Below are 18,610 nucleotides of genomic sequence, written 5' to 3'. Positions count from 1 at the left end.
CATGGAAAATTTTGACAAAAATGAAAAAAAAATCACTTTTGTTTAATTTTCCACAGAATAGTTTTTTTCTGCAAAAATTTCAGCCAAAAACCTAAAAGAGGGCCGGGGGGAGAGACCTTGCTGCTGCAGGGGAGATGTAAGAGCCCAGGCTGTAAATGAGAAGGGGCACGAACCTGCAGTAGCTGAACAATTACTATAAGGCACTATGGCAACAATTCCAAATCAACATACTTTGGTTTGGGGCCATTTAATTTTCTGACAAAACATTGACATTTGCTGTGTGAAACAGACATTTGGGGGGGGGGGGGGCGACGACAATTTTTCTGTTGAAACACAGTTCAGACGGAAAAGTTTTGACCATCCCTAGGGTTTACTGCATTCCTTCTGCAAGTGACTGTCACTATTTGAATCCACTTTCCCAATGCGTGTTTTGGAGAAGAGGTAGATACAAACTATAAGACAGAGCAAAATAGTGGTTTGTTTCTGTTTATTTTAAATGGTATCACTGCTGAAATTTTTAGGGGTATTTAGTGAATCTTACTGAGATACTGGTGCTTAGGGTCATTGGAAATTAGCATGAAATTTACCAAATTCTCTAGCATTTCCACCCAACAAAATTTTGCTTCTCTGAAGCTTCCAGCATTGGCCTCAAGCGTACAGCTAGCTGAACCAGATGTGCACTGGGTCAATTCTGTAACGGAAATTTGTACATCTCTGGAAGGCTATATGCTTCGGCTGGGAACACTAACTCAGAACACAGCCTCAGAGGAAGGAAGTATTGCAATTATTCTCTAAGGACTGAAGACCTGCCTCATGCTTATGAGCCAGCATCTCTGTTGCCCTTTAAGTGACAAATCACTTATTCCGATAGATGCAGAAACTGACAAACTGTCCCCAAAATGAAACTGTAGATCTAGTTCATAGTATAGGTGCAATATTACCTTGTGGCAATAATGATAGCTAATGCAGAGAAAGGCTTAACTCTGAGGTATTTTCATTGCTGAAGTAATATTTCTGCAGGACACTGTATCCACATCCTTTTGGCCCCATTAGTTAATGGCTAAATTAGTTCTTAGAGCTTCTCTTTAAATAGTCAGTCTCTTCCAGAAGGAAAGGACATAATGGGCCACAGTGAAGTTAAGTTCAAAGTGCACTACAGTTTGTCTCAACAGGTCAAGCGAAAGATGCCTTATTGATTTAGCTCTGCAGACTCAGAAATGTGTTTATTCAGAACATGGAAGGGAGAGCTATCTCAGAGAACTAAACATGGGCATTAATTAGTACAACTTTACCAGAAATGTTGCTAGGATTTTTTGCCATGCCAGAGAGGAAAAAAAGGGAAGAGCTGTCAACCCACAAACAGCCAAATCACTCAAGATCTTATTTCAATACCATCTTTTCAGCTTGTAACAGTTACTTGTAAACTAGAGACAACATAGGTGAAGTTGTATCTTTTATTGGGCCAACTTCTGCTGGCGGAAGATACAAGCTTTCAAACTACCCCAAGCTCTTCTTCAGTTCTGGGGAAAGAAATCAGAGTGTCTGATTTCTAAACTACGCTATTAAAGTGCTGGTTTTAGGCATATGTAAAACTGCTAAATTATTGGAATTATGTTACTATAAAAACCCTTCTGATTCGAGGGGTACACAGTAAGGGACACAGCAGTAGTCATTAGAAATGCCATTGAAGACATTGTTTTGGGCAGAACTTGAGAGAACATCCATGCAAGTGGATGCAGCATCATGTTCTAGATAAAGTGCTGTGTGAACTGTTCCCTGGTCCTAATCTCCTGACATACGGGTTTGAATGGTTGGTAGAGATACTGAAGTTCACTTATGGGCCTGTCTATGCTACAATTTCAACCATGTTCAAGGGACTCAGTTACAGGCTTGTCTTCAGTTAGATTATGGATCCTACTTTGTAATGCAAACTTTCAAAACCTCAAACTTGCCAAGGCCTTGGCAGATCTTTCTGGGGCCTTAGCCTGAGACATGGTTAGACCCTGGGTAACATTTTCAAAAGCACATAAGTGACTGAGGCATCTAAGTCCCATTTTTAAAACTGAGCTAGCTTAAATCCTATAGATTCATTGAGGTTCAGCCTCTTACATGTGATGCCTAAGACACTTCTGAAAAATGTTCCCTCCTTGATAATTTTAGGTCTTCTCTTCAAAACAGACCCAGTGTTGTAACTAGTATAACAGAAGTACCCTTACAGAAGAAGTCCTAACTGAGAGGGAAAGAGGTCTTGGAAATGTCATCGGTAAATGTACATCTTTGGTGAGTTTTGTGGTTGCCAACCTCTTTCCTTCTCTCTTTCTTGATTACCAGGGAGCTCTTATTAAAGAGCTGCCATAATTTCAGGCCATGTACTCTCAGTCAAGCCAGGAAAGTATAAGAAATTAATGCCTTGCTTCTTGTTCTTCAGTTTTAGCCTCTGCCCCCTGTCACAGAGCCCCAAGTGCTTGCTAAATGCTGAAAACAAGGACAGCAGCAAGCATGTGCATTAAAGGAAAGGGTAACTTTTCCCAGAATACTAGCATGGCACGCCGCATGCTGAAATCCACTGCTGTATATCTGAACACAAACATACATCAAGACTGATACTAAATTATTATTTCAAATATAACACAATCACTTTTATAATGTTTTCTATTCAAAAAGGACTCCAAAGGCTTTCCCAAAATAACACATAAGGATCACATTTTTCTACCGCTAATATACAGCTACCTCTGGGGTTGGAGATAATAGTTGTTGTACAGTTCAGGTCAGAATATGAAGAACAACATATTCAATTGAAATGAAAGAACATACATGTAGGCATAATATAATTAACTGAATTGAAATTTGGCTGTGACAGCAAGGTTAGACACAGGAAGGATGGTGGTGCAGTTGTTAGGATGCTAATCTGGAATTTAGGAAAGCCTAGTTCAGTTCCTGTTTCTGCCACAGACTTCTGGTGTGACCATGGGCAAATTAGTCTTGCTGTCCCTGAGTTCCCCATCTGTAAAATGGGTGATAACAGCACATCCCTACCTCACAGGGGTGTTGTGAGGACAAATACACTAAGGATTGTGAGACATTCTGATACTACGGAAATGGGCATCATATAAGTATTGATGTTACGTCTACACTTACGGCAGCGTGTACAGAACAGACACAGCACACCCAGCTAGCCTGGGTATAAACAGCAGTGTAGATGGTGAGACATGACTTAGGCGAGGAGCATGATCTACATGGCTCTCTCCACACCCGAGCAGTGCTTCTCACATCTGGGCTGCTATTTTTAGTATCCCACTGCCTCCCTGCTGCCAGAGCCGTTCCCCACCACAGTGAAAGGCTCTGGTGGCGAAGGGAGGTGGCAGGGGAAGACATTGAGGAAAGACTGGTGCTACCAGAGCCTTTCCCTGCACCTCCCCCCACCAGACCCTTTCCTCACTGCCTCCTCAGTGCCAGGGCCTTTTCCCTAATGCCTGCCTACTACTGCAGACCTTCCCCATTGCCACAGCCTTTCACTGCAGCGTGTAGATCCACAACACAGTGACAACTGTGTATGCAGCCTGCCTTTCACTGTGGCACGTAGCTACATGTGTAAGCGTAGAAGTAGCCTGTAACACACAGCCAGTTTAACACCCTTTTGCAATAAGTGTCATGAGGTCTTTAATGATATGAAGTGACCTTAGTTTTGTCTCATCTGAAAGACAGTATCTCCACCACTGCTCCTTATCATATTATAGCATCAGGCTACTACACATTAGGAGGCAGAATCCCCAATCACCACTTCTTGCAGCTACTACTTGAGCTACTTTCCTCAGACGACTTTCATTCAAGTACCTGCTTAGCTTGGGTTATTGGACAGGTTCACTGCGCTAGGTGACATGGAAAGATCATTTTTTAAAAAAGTTATGGTAAAAGCCAGATATCAAATGACAACATGAAAAGTGTGATTTTTTAAATGTTACAATGGATGGAAATGGCAGGAAAATAGCTTTTCTGGCCATTTTGAAGAAACTTACGATCCACAGGAAGTTGTTTGTGTCTCTGGTTGTCGCGCATAATGGTACCGCTGCTCTCACTAGAGGTGCTGCTTTGGCGGCTAATGGTTCCTGGTGCTTTTGGCAAAGGAACTGGAATAGGTGCTGGTGCACTAGGAGGGAGAGGGACAGGAACTGGAGCTGGTGTCAGAGGTGGAGATGGAGCAGGAGGACTGGGATCGGGTTGTTTCAGAACATAATCCATCCTTTGTTTCTGAAGAGATGCAAACACATAATTAGCTTTGCACAGTAAAATCCCTCAGTGTTCAAAAGCCAAACCTTCTGCAGGAAAGCACCTGGGTTCGTTGCAGTCAGCAATCTCAATTCATCCCAGAAAGGCATGCTACTTGTCAGATATACAGCTGCACTTTCCCAAAAACTTACTTTGCCATCAATATTCTCAATGTTGTCCGTCTTTCCATCCGTCTTACTGTTTAGGATAAACTCTGATTATCCCAACACCATCACCAACATCTCCTTTCTCCAGTGCCACAGTTGGGTAAGAGGGCCAAACTTATGAGCAGATTCCATCCACATCTGTTTCGAGTTGCCTGCATGGTTTTATATACCCTGTCTCATTAGATGTCCATGGCCTCTCTCGCCATGCACTCTTCCATAGAGAACGTTTTAGGCAGTTGGCATGGTGCCATCCCAATATTGATTATACAGAACTCATTTCTTTCCTCCAAATATAAAATTTGTCTAAAATTAGTTTTTTAAATCCAGAACTCCTGTTATGTGAAGGCTTTGAGTGGCCTCTTAGACATATGAATATCTGGAGTTTACCTGATTAAACATATGTACGAGAGCTAGGTAAATGAAAATCCTAGGTCCAAACATACCCAAGCCTTGGGAAAGTTTGCCTTTAATCTGCACTTTGCTGTTGACTCCTATGTTTGCAGCAGCCCAAGCCAAAACCCCACATCTAGCAGTGATCATTATGACTACCTAGTCTGACCTTCTGCATAAACATAGGCCATAACTTTCACCAAGTGATTCCTATACCTACCTGGAGCTGGATGAATAGTGGATTTTTTGGTTCATTGGCAATCTGGGGGAGTGGGGAGGAAGTCATTTCCAACTGAACCAAAAATTACATTTTTCGAAATTGTCAGGAAGTTTTTTTTAAAAGAAGTTTTGTTTTAGGCCCAATGAAAAGTTTCACTCAACTCAAAATGAAACCTTTTGTTTTGATTCTGTGCATTTTTAATATTTTGTAGGTTTTTTTTATGAATAAAATTTAAGGAAATTTTGAACTGAAAAGTTGTTTTGAATAAAAAAATCAAAAGGTTTAATTTCAAACATGTCAAACCAAAACATTTCAATTTTTCAGATTTTTGGGGTGTTTTTCCTCAAAACAAACAATTCAGCAAAATTGACACATCTGCAAAAACGTTTTGGTGTCACTGAAGCTCTATTTTTTCACTGAAAAAAAGTTATGGAAGAAAAAAGTCATCCAGCTGTACATCCACCCCCACAACTTCTGGTTAGTAAATATCTTTCGGAAAGACATCTAAACATCCCTAAACTTTGACGAAGCATGGGCCCAGATCTGAACTTTGCAGTTCAGCCTGCCTCAGTCTGAACAAGTTTAACTACAGAACAATGTGCACGTCACATGTTTTCTCTGGAGACTCACAGGAAAAAAGCTTCACATCACACATTCTTGTAGGCAAAAACTCATATCTGTATTTAAACAACTCCGCATTTCTACCGTGTTTTCAACTGTGTTATGATTTAAGTCTGTTTCTTTAACACAGTGATGCCTTCGTGGGTGTTTTGTTACAATTTTGCCATCGAACTGTAGGGAAGCGTTGCGGTTATTTTCCTGCCTCTTTGTGTTGATCCACCTCCCACAATATGCTACATCAACTCTTGCAGCTGTGATGTATTATTTGGCTCAAAAACAATTTTGAGAAGCAATTTATTTTTTAGAATGTATCAGATTATACTAAACGGCAAGTATTTTCCAAAAGGGTTTGCAGAAAAGATACATTTAGATACTCATACAAAATTAGGGTTGCCCCCTTTCTAATGGGACCCCTGAGACCCCGCTCCTGCTCTGCCTCTTCTCCCAAGGCCCCGCCCCCTGCTCCACCTCTCCCCACCCAGACGAAAACCTGGACATCAGGGGTTGTCAAATGGCACCCAGACACACAAGCCAAAACGCCAACTGCCTGGGTGAAAACCGGATGGGTAGCAATCCTATACAAAATCTACATTGCCATGTCCCCTGCAAATTGTACAAGCTGAATAATGCAGTATGCTAGTGATATACTCCGAACAGTTTGCAGGCGCAAAGAATCGACATTTCTAGCAGTATATCTTAATATAAAGTAGCGAAGACTTCTTTCTTCGTCATGAGAAGTTGTTTTATTTTTAGCGGGCAAAACAAATGAGTAAACTCCCCAGGCCTCAATTCTTCCTGGAACACATATCTTCATCCCCCCAGGACAGGTGGGTTTATCACAGATTAAGTAGGGAAATCTTTGTGGAAACCATGTGTTAAAATATTAGCACACATCAGTGCCTTAACAATATTTGAACATTCGACTTTTCATTCATTTTAACCAGCTGCTCCTATGCGTGAATGCCAAAACGGAGAAATTTAACCCAAAAATGTACAGACCCAGATCTGGAGAGAGTGCAAATTGGTTTAGCTCCAGCAGAGTTATGCTGATTTACAACAGCTCAGAATCTGTCCTATTGGTTTCAAAGCTAATAGATTAAACTGAGAAATGCTCCTCTATTTCTCTGTTGCGTTATTTATAGCCGTCAGTTATTAAATTAACAGCTCTTCCTAAATATGTTCCCCATAAAAGATTTTTACTTTGTTTCATGCAATTTTATTGGTTAATATATTACCTTACAATTATTTTTTGTTTGGTTTGTGTAATCCAATGTGGGAAGCTTACAGGAATCATATGCTTGACATTAATTGTGCTATAGCATTTGGATGTGATGCCAATAATTGCCTTTAAAAATATAACAATCACCACAAAAGTGGAATACGAATATGAAAGAACAAACTGCCTGAATAATGTATACCCCAGAAAGCTACTCTTTAAGTGAAACATGAGGTGGCAAATTAATACATCAACAGATGAGTTTAAGAACTTTATAAGTATCGGTGTAAAATGTTTTAATGAAATTCAAAAATAATTAAATTACGCTGACAGATTTAAAAATGCCAAACTGCTATCCCCACAATGTGATTCATATTTTCTTTTAACACAGGGGGGGAAAAGCATTACTGGTTTGATGAGACTGAATGGTTCACTAAAAAGCAAAACATCAACTTTCATCACAACCACAATCAAACCCCAATGCAGGATTACTAAATACCAGATATAACTCTTATTTGACATCCCTGGACAATTTCATTGTCAAACGAGACATCCCACAAGTGCTATGCCCATAGAAGAGATCAACTATCAGTTTCATATTTGCAAAGAAAACATAATCCAACAGGGGAAACCATTCAAGTTCTACATTTATAAGTGGAATTACATAAAACGTAGTCCAAAATTTGTGCAATCATGTGCTAAAGCCAATTGTGTACTGAAACTGAGTTTACTCAATTTTTTTAAAAAAAAATTGAATTATTTTGAAGACCTCTTCAACTCATTCATCGGGTTAATCTTCATTTATCACTATGAAAGAAACAAGTATGCACTACTGAATTTTTGAAACAATGCAACCCAAAAGATTCAGCCTACAAAGGGACATTTTAGAAAGTCAGTAACATAGAATAGCAATTTGTGTTACCTCTGAAAGTTCTCCCAGTAATTGCTGTGAGGAAAATGGAGTAAATTACATCACATGAGATTGTTAGCACAATATTGGAACTTCAACCACATCAGCAATTTTAAAAAAGACATTAGTGGCATTAATTAGCTTTTGATACCAATGACTGCATTCCAGTCCCACTAACTTTATCAGCTATCTATTATTTTTTTCTTTAGAATTGCAGGTGAAAAATTGGTCACCTAACATACATATATGAAACCAAATGTATGGTGACTAGTACTCATCTAATATATATTTTCACACTTCACATCCAAACAAACAGACATTAAAACAGGTGGTAAGAAACCTACACTGAAATAGACAAAGATTCAGAAATTACATCTAGGGAATACTTACTAATTTTGAACAGTGGACTATTATTCATTTTCATATTCATTCTTAGTTAAACCATTTGGGTATTGCATCAGACCTGCCAGGGCTTTTTAAAAAGGGATACATTTGAAAAGGATGTGTAACCTAGAAACTGCGGTCAATGGGACTATTCAAATAGTTAAAATAAACCACATGCATAAGTACTTTGCTGGATCATGGCCAGAATGCTTAGCACTTTGCTGGCTCAAGCCCTAGTTTTCCAGAGAATCATGAGCCAGATCCTCCACTGATACAGACGGATAGCTCTCCATTAGTTTGCATACACTGAAGATCTGGCCCCATGTATTTCAGAAAACTTGTTGGTACTGGAGTTAGTTTACTTCAGGAAAACTTTGTATTTTACATTAAAAGGAAAGGTCTCAAAAAGGCCTCATCATGATGCAGGCTACTTTGTCAAGAATCTTGGTTTAGCACCATTTGTTTTAATCTTTCCTCAGACACATTTTCCAGTACAATAACTTATTTATACAAGCAATGAAGATCCCAACTCCACTTCTTGATCATTGCCAGAACACCAAATATGAAAGCATCATATTTTCTATGTATATTTTGGCCATGTTCATCAACAAAACAGAATATATATCATGTTCAAACCATGACATATATATAGCCAAGTTTATGTACAAGCTCACCTCCCCAAACACTTAACTTCAGTGTAAAAAGTCAACAGAAATACAAGTCCTTGTGGACCTATACATTGCACTAAGAAACACCCTTCTGTCTCTATTTATAATACTTTATCACTTATACTGGTCAGTTATTCAAGTAACTAATCTTCCTAAATATGTTCTTCGTGTAAGATGAAGTGTTAACACCACTCATGTCACTGCGGCTGCACTGTCAGACAAGAAAAAAAAAAGGAAATATAGCCATTTCTCCAGATAACTGAGATACTGCAATTTATTAGTGTGTATGTCTGTACACACACACTTAATATTCACTTAAGGCCAAATTCCACTTTATAATACTTGCAAATGTCTCCCATTGAAATAGCAAGATCCAGGCTTAAAATCAAGACCAGAATTTAGCTTTAACATTAGTTACACTTTTTTGGAAAATGTTCCAAAATGCATTTCACGTATAGCAGGCCAAAACATTGAACTAAGAACAACTTTTCCTTTGTTTTATGTTGCACATTGCTTTCTTCCAGTATCCTTTTAGTAAGCCTCAGAGATAATTACACACTTTGTCCTTTGTGTTTCCTTGTTTTTGTGTACTAGAAAGAACCTCAGCACTGTATCTTATTACAACATACATAAGTTTACAATCCTATAATACACCCAAAGCAGTTCAATTTAAGAGGTAATCATGCTATACATTCCTACGTTATAACAAAGCGTCAGGTTAATTCGTACTCACATCATAAAACTTCACAAAGAAGCTTCATCTCTTGCCCTTTGCTTTCAGAAACATGTAATGAAGTTTAAAATTGGCATCACTGACTAATGATGATTCTAGGTAGTCAGGATTCTGATGACATGTCCTTTTCAAAATCCCCTTCTCTCCTCCCGAAAAGATACGCTCCATGAGTCAGACCTATATTTTTGTTATGTGGGTGTACAGCACCTAACACAGTGTGGCCTCAGCCACTGGCCTGGTCTACCCATAGTTTTTGTACTGACTTAAAACTATTTTGACGATAGGTGTGATTTTTCTAAATAATTAAAACAGTATACGTCTCTAATGTCAATTCAGCGATATCAGTAGAAAGGTGCTAATATAATACCGATATAACTTATTCCTCTACATTTATGGGAGTAAGGTATTGTCTACACTTGGAAATTTACCAGCATAACTATACTAATATGATTACAACACCATAACTTATACTGGTATAACTCCCCATGTGGGCACCCTTATTCCGGAATAAGAGAGTCTACATGTGGAGTTACAGTGGTATCAATATAAAGGTGTAGTTATGCTGGTAAATTTCCCCATGTAGACTATACCAGTATAGGTTAGAGTTTAACATCTATATACTAGTATAACTTTGTTCACACTATCGGGGGGTCGTATCACTTTAACCTCAAACCAATATAATTTAAGGGGTACAAAAATTGTACATAGACCAGCCCTGTGACTGGGGCATGCAGGGGCCACCACAATGCAATGCAAATGAATACATTACAAAAGAATAATAAATAGAAAATCAGGCTATCAAAGAAGAGTATTGGCCGTGGGACAGAATCAGACTCCTCTCAAACACAGTGACAGAGGGCACAGAATGGTGATACCTTTGTGCCAGCATGAAGCAGCTGAAGAGACGCAATGCCAACATTGCATCTGAAAGAGCCAATTGAGGCAGAAAACAAGCTGTCAAAGTGGGAGCCCTGTTTAGTGCAAGTGGATACACTAAATTATAAAGAAACAGATAGTACTTTCAGAGCAGAGAAACTGTCGATAAGGCTTGTAAGTAGAGGAGAGAGTCAAGAGAAAAACCAGAAAAGGCAAAGACAACTGCAAACTGGATGGCAGCGTACCCACCTGGATGCAGATAGCTGCATTCTGTCAGTGCAGTCAGAGAAAAATATACTCAGCGAAATGTTGTGTTTTAGGGAGAAATAGTTTGTGATAAAAGTCTTGTGCATGTACATATACTGTCCCAGGGGATCCATAAGTGCTTTATTGAGAGGACTTACTGTCCAAAATACACACACTCTCTCTCCTTCTCCCCATATGTGATATATACACACATACAAAATTAAATCACTTTGCACTCTCAGACTACTAACCACCTCTGAGATGAAACACAGCAGCAGTGTAACAGTGCATAGCGTCAATACATAACTGTTTAGGGCAGAAAGTGAAGAACAATTCAGACAGCCAGGCCTAGAGAGAGAATTTAGGTTGGTTGGTATTGGCTAGGATTGTCAAGATTAATTCCCCATTTCTTGAAAAAAGTACTAAATGGGAAATTTGAACCACTCTCAGTAATCAGGACATATTTACATATCAGGACATCCAAACAATAGCACTTCTATCCGCTAAGTGCCCCCTTAAAGCATAATGCAGAATTGGATCAGAACTGACTCAGATAGAAAAGTGGCATCTTCTCAATCACTAATAACCCATGTTATGACAGCAAATTTAATAGAACAGCATTTTATTAAGGAATAATATAAAGGGGTACTGGCTCAATTCAAAATGACATCATCTCTTTGGCCACTACCAAATGAGCACCTGGCATGTGTTCCCCTTTGTTACAGTGCACTTCACAATCAACAGGGAAGTTAACAGTTGGCAATATACAAGTACATCGGTATCTAGAGCAGCTGGCAACAGACATGAATTTTGGGCACAAATGCTCAGTGTCAGGGGGAAGGCACAGAGAAATAATTTTAAGCCAATAGCTAAACAAAAAAAAGACTTGAAAGAAAGGCTTCATGGACAAGATTCCAAGGAACGTAAAGGACGTTTGTCCTAAAGGAGGAGAATAGAACTCTACCTCGGTGCTCACACGCCAAAGCAAACAGAAAGGTAGGTTCTTTGGTAAAAGGTTTGCCTTCTCTTGTAAGGATCCCCAGAATGACTGGTAAGAATTTAACATGTAACATTTTCTTTACGAAAAACACTAGAAAAATGAATGACACCTTAGTAAGTAACCAGTTTGCTTTAAAAGGTACCTTTGAATAGATACAAATAGCATCTACACTTCATGGTTAAAAAACCCTTCAGGTGAGATCAGGGAGATACTGTGCATCATTGCAGTATTGTAGTGTAAGCTTCTGAGTGTTAATCAGCCTAATCAACTCAGATTCAAATGGTTTAAATGTGTGTTGGGGATTCGGAATAGAAAAAAAGGACATTAACATTTGTTCTTGCTGAAACTAGAATATTTGAGGCGATTTAACTAGAATTGTTAAAATGGAATCCAACTTACCACTTTATAAAGCCAAAAGGTTTGGTAGCATGACTATATCTGCCAGCTAAAATAAAACTAAGGGCTTGTCTCCACTTACCGGTGGATCGACGCTGTGGCAATCAATCCACCGGGGGTCGATTTAGCGAGTCCAGTGAAGACCCGCTAAATTGACCGTGGATCACTCTCCCATCCACTCCGGTATCCCATCAACATAGCATAGTGTGGACCCCACAGTAAGTAGATCTAAGCTACGTCGACTTCAGTTATGCTACTAACGTAACTCAAATTGCGTAGTATAGATCAACATTCCCCCGTAGCGTGGACTTGCCCTAAGGCAGATAAAGTCATTGAGGGACCATCTAAACCCAAGCAGGTGTGATCAATCCCTGGCAGGCAGCATTTTATTTCCACCACACCAGGGTGTTTGTATATGTGCACGGGTGTTTAGATCTTGAAACTAGTGGCCAGGATTGTCTCTCAATATATAGGCCAAGTCAGACATACTGCTGTTTTGCACAGGATTCCAATGGTTAGAGAGCAGAACTGAGGGGTGAAAAAGGAATGGCAAGGGAAGAGACAGAATTCTCTAATGCTTTGTTCTTTGTGCTAATTAAACACTAATTTTAAGAAGAATATTTGGTCACTGGCTCCTGAAGTGCAGGTGTCCAAGCCCAGCTGGACCTGCTGGGTAATGATGGTTGACATATAGGGTACTGTAGCCCAGAGCCCAGTCTAAGAATGGTGTAATTGTGAAATTCCACCCGAAGACAGGTAGGAGCATGAGGCCTAGCACCTGAGTGTGTGCTGTCAGAGACCAAAAGAGGGGGAGAGGTGCAGCTAGCTCTATAATCATGATAAATTCCTAATAAGCTCAAACACTCCTACAGCACTTGAATTTTCTTTTGGAGATCTCCCTTTTAATACTGACCAAGCCCAGCTTTGTTATGGTTTACTCCTGGGGGGGAATTCTGCATCACTGCGCATGCACAGAATTCCTGTCCCCCGCATTTTTTCCCCGCAGAAAATACACTCTGCTGGAGAGATGCTGCAGTTATGCTTTTAGCCCACCAAGGGCTGCCATGATGCCAGAACTGAGGGCAGCCAGCTCATTGGCCAGAGCAGTCAGCAGCTGATAGTAAGGAAGAGAGACTGCATTCCTCATAGCGCCCTGCCCATGGGGTCAGGTGAGGAGGCATGGGATATGGGGATGGAACAAAGTGAGGCACATGGGCTGCTGGAGGGTTACATATAGTGGGGTTCAGAGGGGCTGGTGTGGGGGCTGAATGGGAGTGGGGGTGCAGAGCCACATGGGGGCAAGGGTGGCTGGGACACATGGGGATGGGGCGGGAGGTGCATGAGGGCAGGGGTTGGCTGAGTGTGGGTTCAGGGACACGCGGATGGGGCAGATGTGCCTGACTGAATGGGAGAAGCTAGGGGTCAGCCAGGGTCTGCATGGGGTAGTCCGCAACTCCTTAACAATCCCTCCCCCCCAAAAAAAACCTATTCCATGCTTCTACCCCACCCAACAACCCTCCAAGTTCACTCCCAGGTTCCTACCCAGCAATTACTTCCCTCTACCTCAGCTCCTCTGTTACCCCCAACTCCTCCAAGCCTTTGCACTGCTTCTGAGGGGCGCGGAAAATATGTTTCTGTATTGTAGTTTAAATAAATTATTACTCAAAATTCTGTATTAGTATGCCTAGTAAGGGATCTATTTGACAAAACATTTTCCTGAAACTTTTTTGCTATCTGTATTGTTACAGATATACTTGTTCACATGTATCTTGAAATAAATTACCAAAATAATTCAAACTGGTGTGATTATATTGTGTTGTTTTGACAAATAAGATATGCAGAATTTTAAAATATTGTCCACAGAATTTTTTGGCACAGAATTCCCCCAGGAGTAATAGCTGCAATATTGGAGAAGTGAAAGCATCTACCCAATATACAGCATATTCTAACTGATTTCTAGCTGACTAAAAGTCTGATAAGCGCTTTGTAATTCTTCGGATTTGCAAACATCATAAAATGTGTAATTGTCAACATTAAATTCCTTGAAGATCCTGGGGGTATTTCCAGTGTCAACCACTGATCCTACACATGTACCTTTGGTAAATTTTCTCATTGCTTTATTCTAGGTCATTTATCAAGATATTAAACACCACCATATCTAACAACAGCCCTTGAGGAATCACAGTGGATTTCTGAGTTCAGCTGTACTGCACAATCAGAGCTGGGCACATTTTTTTGGCTAAAACTTTTTTTGGGGGAGGAGGGGAGGGAATGAAGATTCAGTAATACTGAAAAAGGGGATCACAGTCAAGCTGGAAAGGCATGTCAGGTGCGGTCCTGCAGGGATTGGTCCTGGTTCAGTTCTGCTCAATATCTTCATCAACGATTTAGATAATGGCAAAGAGAAAACACTCATAAAAGTTTGCGGACAATACCAAGCTGGGAGCTGGTTGCAAGTGCTTTGGAGGACAGGATTAAAATTCAAAATACTCTGGACAAACTGGAGAAATGACCTGAAGTAAATAGGATGAAATTTCATAAGAACAAATGCAAAGTACTTCATTTAGGAAGGAACAATCAATTACACACATACAAATGGGAAATGACTGCCTAGGAAGGAGTACTGCCGAAAGAGATCTGTGGGCTATAGCGAATATAGTGAATAGCTAAATATGAGTCAACAGTGCAACACTGTTACAAAAACAGTGAACGGCATTCTGGGATGTATTAGCAGGAGTGTTGGAAGCAAGACAAGTAATTTTCCTGCTCTACTCCACATTGATAAGGTTTCAGCTGGAGTACTGTGTCCACTCCCGGGCACCGCATTTCAGGAAAGATGTTGACAAATTAGAGAAAGTCCAGATGAGAGGAACAAAAATGATTAAAGGTCTAGAAAACATGACCTATGAGGAAAGACTGAAAAAAATGGGTTTGTTTAGTCTGGAGAAGAGATGACTAAGACATAACAGTTTTCAAGTACATAAAAATTTGTTAAAAGGAAGAGGGTGAAAAATTGTTCTCATTAACCTCTGAGGACACAAGAAGCAATGGGCTGAAATTGAAGCAAGGGTGGTGTAGGTTGGACATTAGGAAAAACTTCCCAACTGTCAGGGTAGTTAAGCACTGGAATAAATTGCCTAGGGAGGTTGTGGACTCTCCATCATTGGAGGCTTTTAAGAACAGGTTAGACAAACACCTATCAGGAATGGTCTAGTTATTACATAGTCCTGCATAGAGTGAAGGGGGCTGGAATAGATGACCTACTGAGGTCTCTTCCAGTCCTATACTTCTATGACTCTATGAAACATTTTGTGAATTGTATCCATTTTGACAATTGTTCACGTAAAAAAATTTCCGAAACAGTCAAAATGAAAACAACATTATTTTCTAAAGGAAATATATTTATTTTTTGGTTCAAAATGACTATTTATTTGAAAATTTAATGTAAATTTATTAAAAGTATTAAACACTCAAAATCTAATGAAACATTTTGTTCAACCAGAAATGATAGCTTAAAAAAAAAAAAACCTAGCTAAAAATTTAAAAAACACACTGGTTTTGGTTAGACCCAAAACAATTTTCCCCATCCCCACACTTATTTGGAATTGCCAGTAAAGCGAAAAATGTGTTATACATTATAGCTCTACATTCAGTTGTTTATTGGATTAGAGTAATCTCTAACAATTTGTAAAAATATGGATAGCAAATATTTGCATATAACTATCTAGGTACCTCTGTCATTCAGCACAGCTCAGACTTGCAAAGGGTTAAAAAAAGCAGATGAGTGGCCTTGGGGTTAAGGCAGTGGGCTGGAAATCAGGATGTAAACGTTCAGTTCCCAGTTCTTTCACCAAATTCCTCGGTGACATTTGTCAAGTCATTTAAGCGCCTTTATATAACATATTCAAAAGGTCCCTAAGTCACTTGGGCGCTAATTCCTATTTTCACAAGTGGCTGAGGAGCGTAAATCTCATTGAGTCTCAAATTTTGAAAACAAAAGAGTGGAAATTTGCCCTCTGTGCCTGAACTCATCTATAAAATGGGTATAATACTCCTCTGACTCACAGGGCCGTATCCATCATGTCACACCTTTTAAATCACATCTCTCAATTTTACTTTTTGAAAAAATAATAAAATGCACAATTATTGTATCTACTCTATTTCCACTGGAAGTGTTATTACTAAAAGAAAGGAAATGATTAGATTGCTTGGCAAATTATTAATATGCATAATGTATTGTTTATCTGACATCAGTCAAAATATCTTTGCTGCTCTACAGTGACAAAGGCAGATTAAACAGCTAAAAACATAAGAGGCTACGACAACAAGGAAGTCACATTAGCATAAAACTCATACACAAGCACCAGTGTGCCATATTGAAGTTCTAAAAGAAAATGTTAGTATTTTAGTAGTTTGAATGTCTTTGTGTAGTAATTTGAAATTCCACAGTTTACCCTAGACCAGAGGGGAGAACATTCCACAGCTCTTGGACTGTGGAGGTAGACTGGGCTAGTGGCTCGCGGCTCGCCTATTTTGTAAGTCTGCTGTACTGACCACCATCTCCAAAGGCACCAAGGACTCACTATCAGGTAACTATCTTGGACCAGCCCATTAAGAGGTTTCAGAGTTTAACCCAAAATCTAATTCAATGAGTACCGACAAAGGTCAACAGCAGAGCAAACAAAGCTGCAAGTACGCAAAAGGCTCTCTTGCATATATTCAAGTGCAATAATTAATGCCCTCGCTCAGGGGTGGGCAACCTGTGGCTCCGGAGACACATGCAGCTTTTTGGCTGCCCCCTTGAGGGCAGCTGTTTTTTGAGGGGGTGCAAAGTGCAGGTTCTGGCTGGGAGGCGCTTACCACAGGCGGCTCCCGGCTGTCGGCGCAGCAGGGCTTTGGCCCCACGCTGCTCCTGGAAGCGGCTGGCTGCTGGCACGTCTCTGCGTGCCCCTTGGGGGGAAGGAGGCAGCGGGTCTCTGTGCGCTGCCTGCGCCCGCAAGCACCGCCCCCGCAGCTCCCATTAGCCGGGAACCAATGTGTTTATATTCAAATTCAAATGGCAGAAGTCACATTAAAAGTATTGGTCAGTAGTAATAACTTTAATATGTTCATGTTTCAGAGTGGTAGCAGGTTAGTCTGTATCAGCAAAAACAATGAGGAGTCCTTGCAGCACCTTAGAGACTAAAATTTATTTGGGCATAAGCTTTCATGGGCATCTGATGAAGTGGGTTCTAGCCCATGAAAGCTTATGCCCAAATAAATTTGTTAGTCTCTCAGGTGCCACAAGGACTCCTCGTTTTTTTAATATGTTCAATTATTGTTAGTTGATAAATTCTAACTCTACAAATAGCTTTGCGTGTGATGTAGCTCTCAAAATATTTTGGTCAAAGACAAAAACCAAAAAATGGCTCCTCCTCTTTGATAGGTTACCGACCTCTGCCCTAGCTATTCACCTCCCCAAGAGAGGGGTTACTTCTGTAGAAAAATCATAAGAAAAAATGAGTCTGACAGTCTCAATGGGGCCTTAAGGCCTTAGCATCAGGAAGTGGATTTTCCCTGCTGTCATGTGTGCTTTGCAGACCACCAGGGACACATTAAATGAACGGACAAATAAATAACTACATCAAAAAAGCCCACAGCATTTGTCACAACTGACAGGCCCCATGCATGCCAGCGCTGAAGCAGAAGTTGTGTTTGAAAGCATGGAGAAGCCTGCTCAGCACTTAGGTGCATTGGAACGGATTGTACAGAAGCCAGTGCTCACATTTGGAGGAGACGAAAGAAAGTTATGGTGCCAGTCTGGGACTCAGGAGGTCCAGGTTCAATTCCCTGTTCTCCCAGAGACTTCCTGGGGGACACTTTAGCAAGTCACTTAGTCTCTCTCTGCCTCAGTTCTCCCTCAGTAAAATGGGGATAATAGCACTTCCCTACTTCACAGTTAGTAGTGAGGCTAAACATATTAAAAACAGCATCTGTACACCTCTATGTTAATATGGGCCAAATTAATACCCAAGAGAAAAGGCTCAGGAGCACTTAAGTTTATAATCTTCAACATGAAATAGAAGGTGACATTAGTAACTATGAATGTTACCTGTTTGTAAAGACCTTCCTCATTCACGACTATAAGTTTAGGCAACAATTTGTGATGCACTAAATCTCAGGTGATTTTTTAGATAACATTATAAATTATGGTATTGCCAAATGTAATTTGCCTTAGAGAGCAAACATTAGGATGATGACTATTTAGCGATTATTTTAAAATGATCAAACTACAATAATGAGCCAAGTACAGCCTGCAGCTGCCCGGGGAATGCTTTCTTTATGCATTATTTCCTATATTGTTGCTTTTTTTTTTTTTTAATATGTACAGTTGCATAGGAGTTGGACTTATCTGGCACGGGCCACTGTCGGAAGACAGGATACTGGGCTAGATGGACCTTTGGTCTGAACCAGTATGGCTGTTCTTACGTTTCGAATATAGGTTCTTTCTTTTCGGTTACATAGCCACCAGCTGCAT

The 18,610-nt window shown here is 40.1% G+C and overlaps 1 protein-coding gene across 5 annotated transcripts in view; it reads right to left on the bottom strand.

Annotated features, from left to right (window-relative positions):
- EPS8 (EGFR pathway substrate 8, signaling adaptor) overlaps positions 1-18,610 on the bottom strand; it is a 221,879-nt gene that overhangs the window by 9,393 nt on the left and 193,876 nt on the right. For all 5 annotated transcript variants that reach the window (XM_084628824.1, XM_084628823.1, XM_084628826.1 and 2 more), the window contains one exon: positions 4,017-4,248. In XM_084628824.1, coding sequence (XP_084484950.1) covers positions 4,017-4,248 — 232 coding nt within the window. The remainder of the gene's footprint in view (positions 1-4,016; positions 4,249-18,610) is intronic.

The sequence above is a fragment of the Lepidochelys olivacea genome (assembly GCF_965140295.1).
Source record: "Lepidochelys olivacea isolate rLepOli2 genome assembly, chromosome: 1".
NCBI lineage: Eukaryota > Metazoa > Chordata > Testudines > Cheloniidae > Lepidochelys > Lepidochelys olivacea.
The sequence above is the reverse complement of the archived record's forward strand: the minus strand, read 5'-3'. Positions and strand labels throughout refer to the sequence as shown.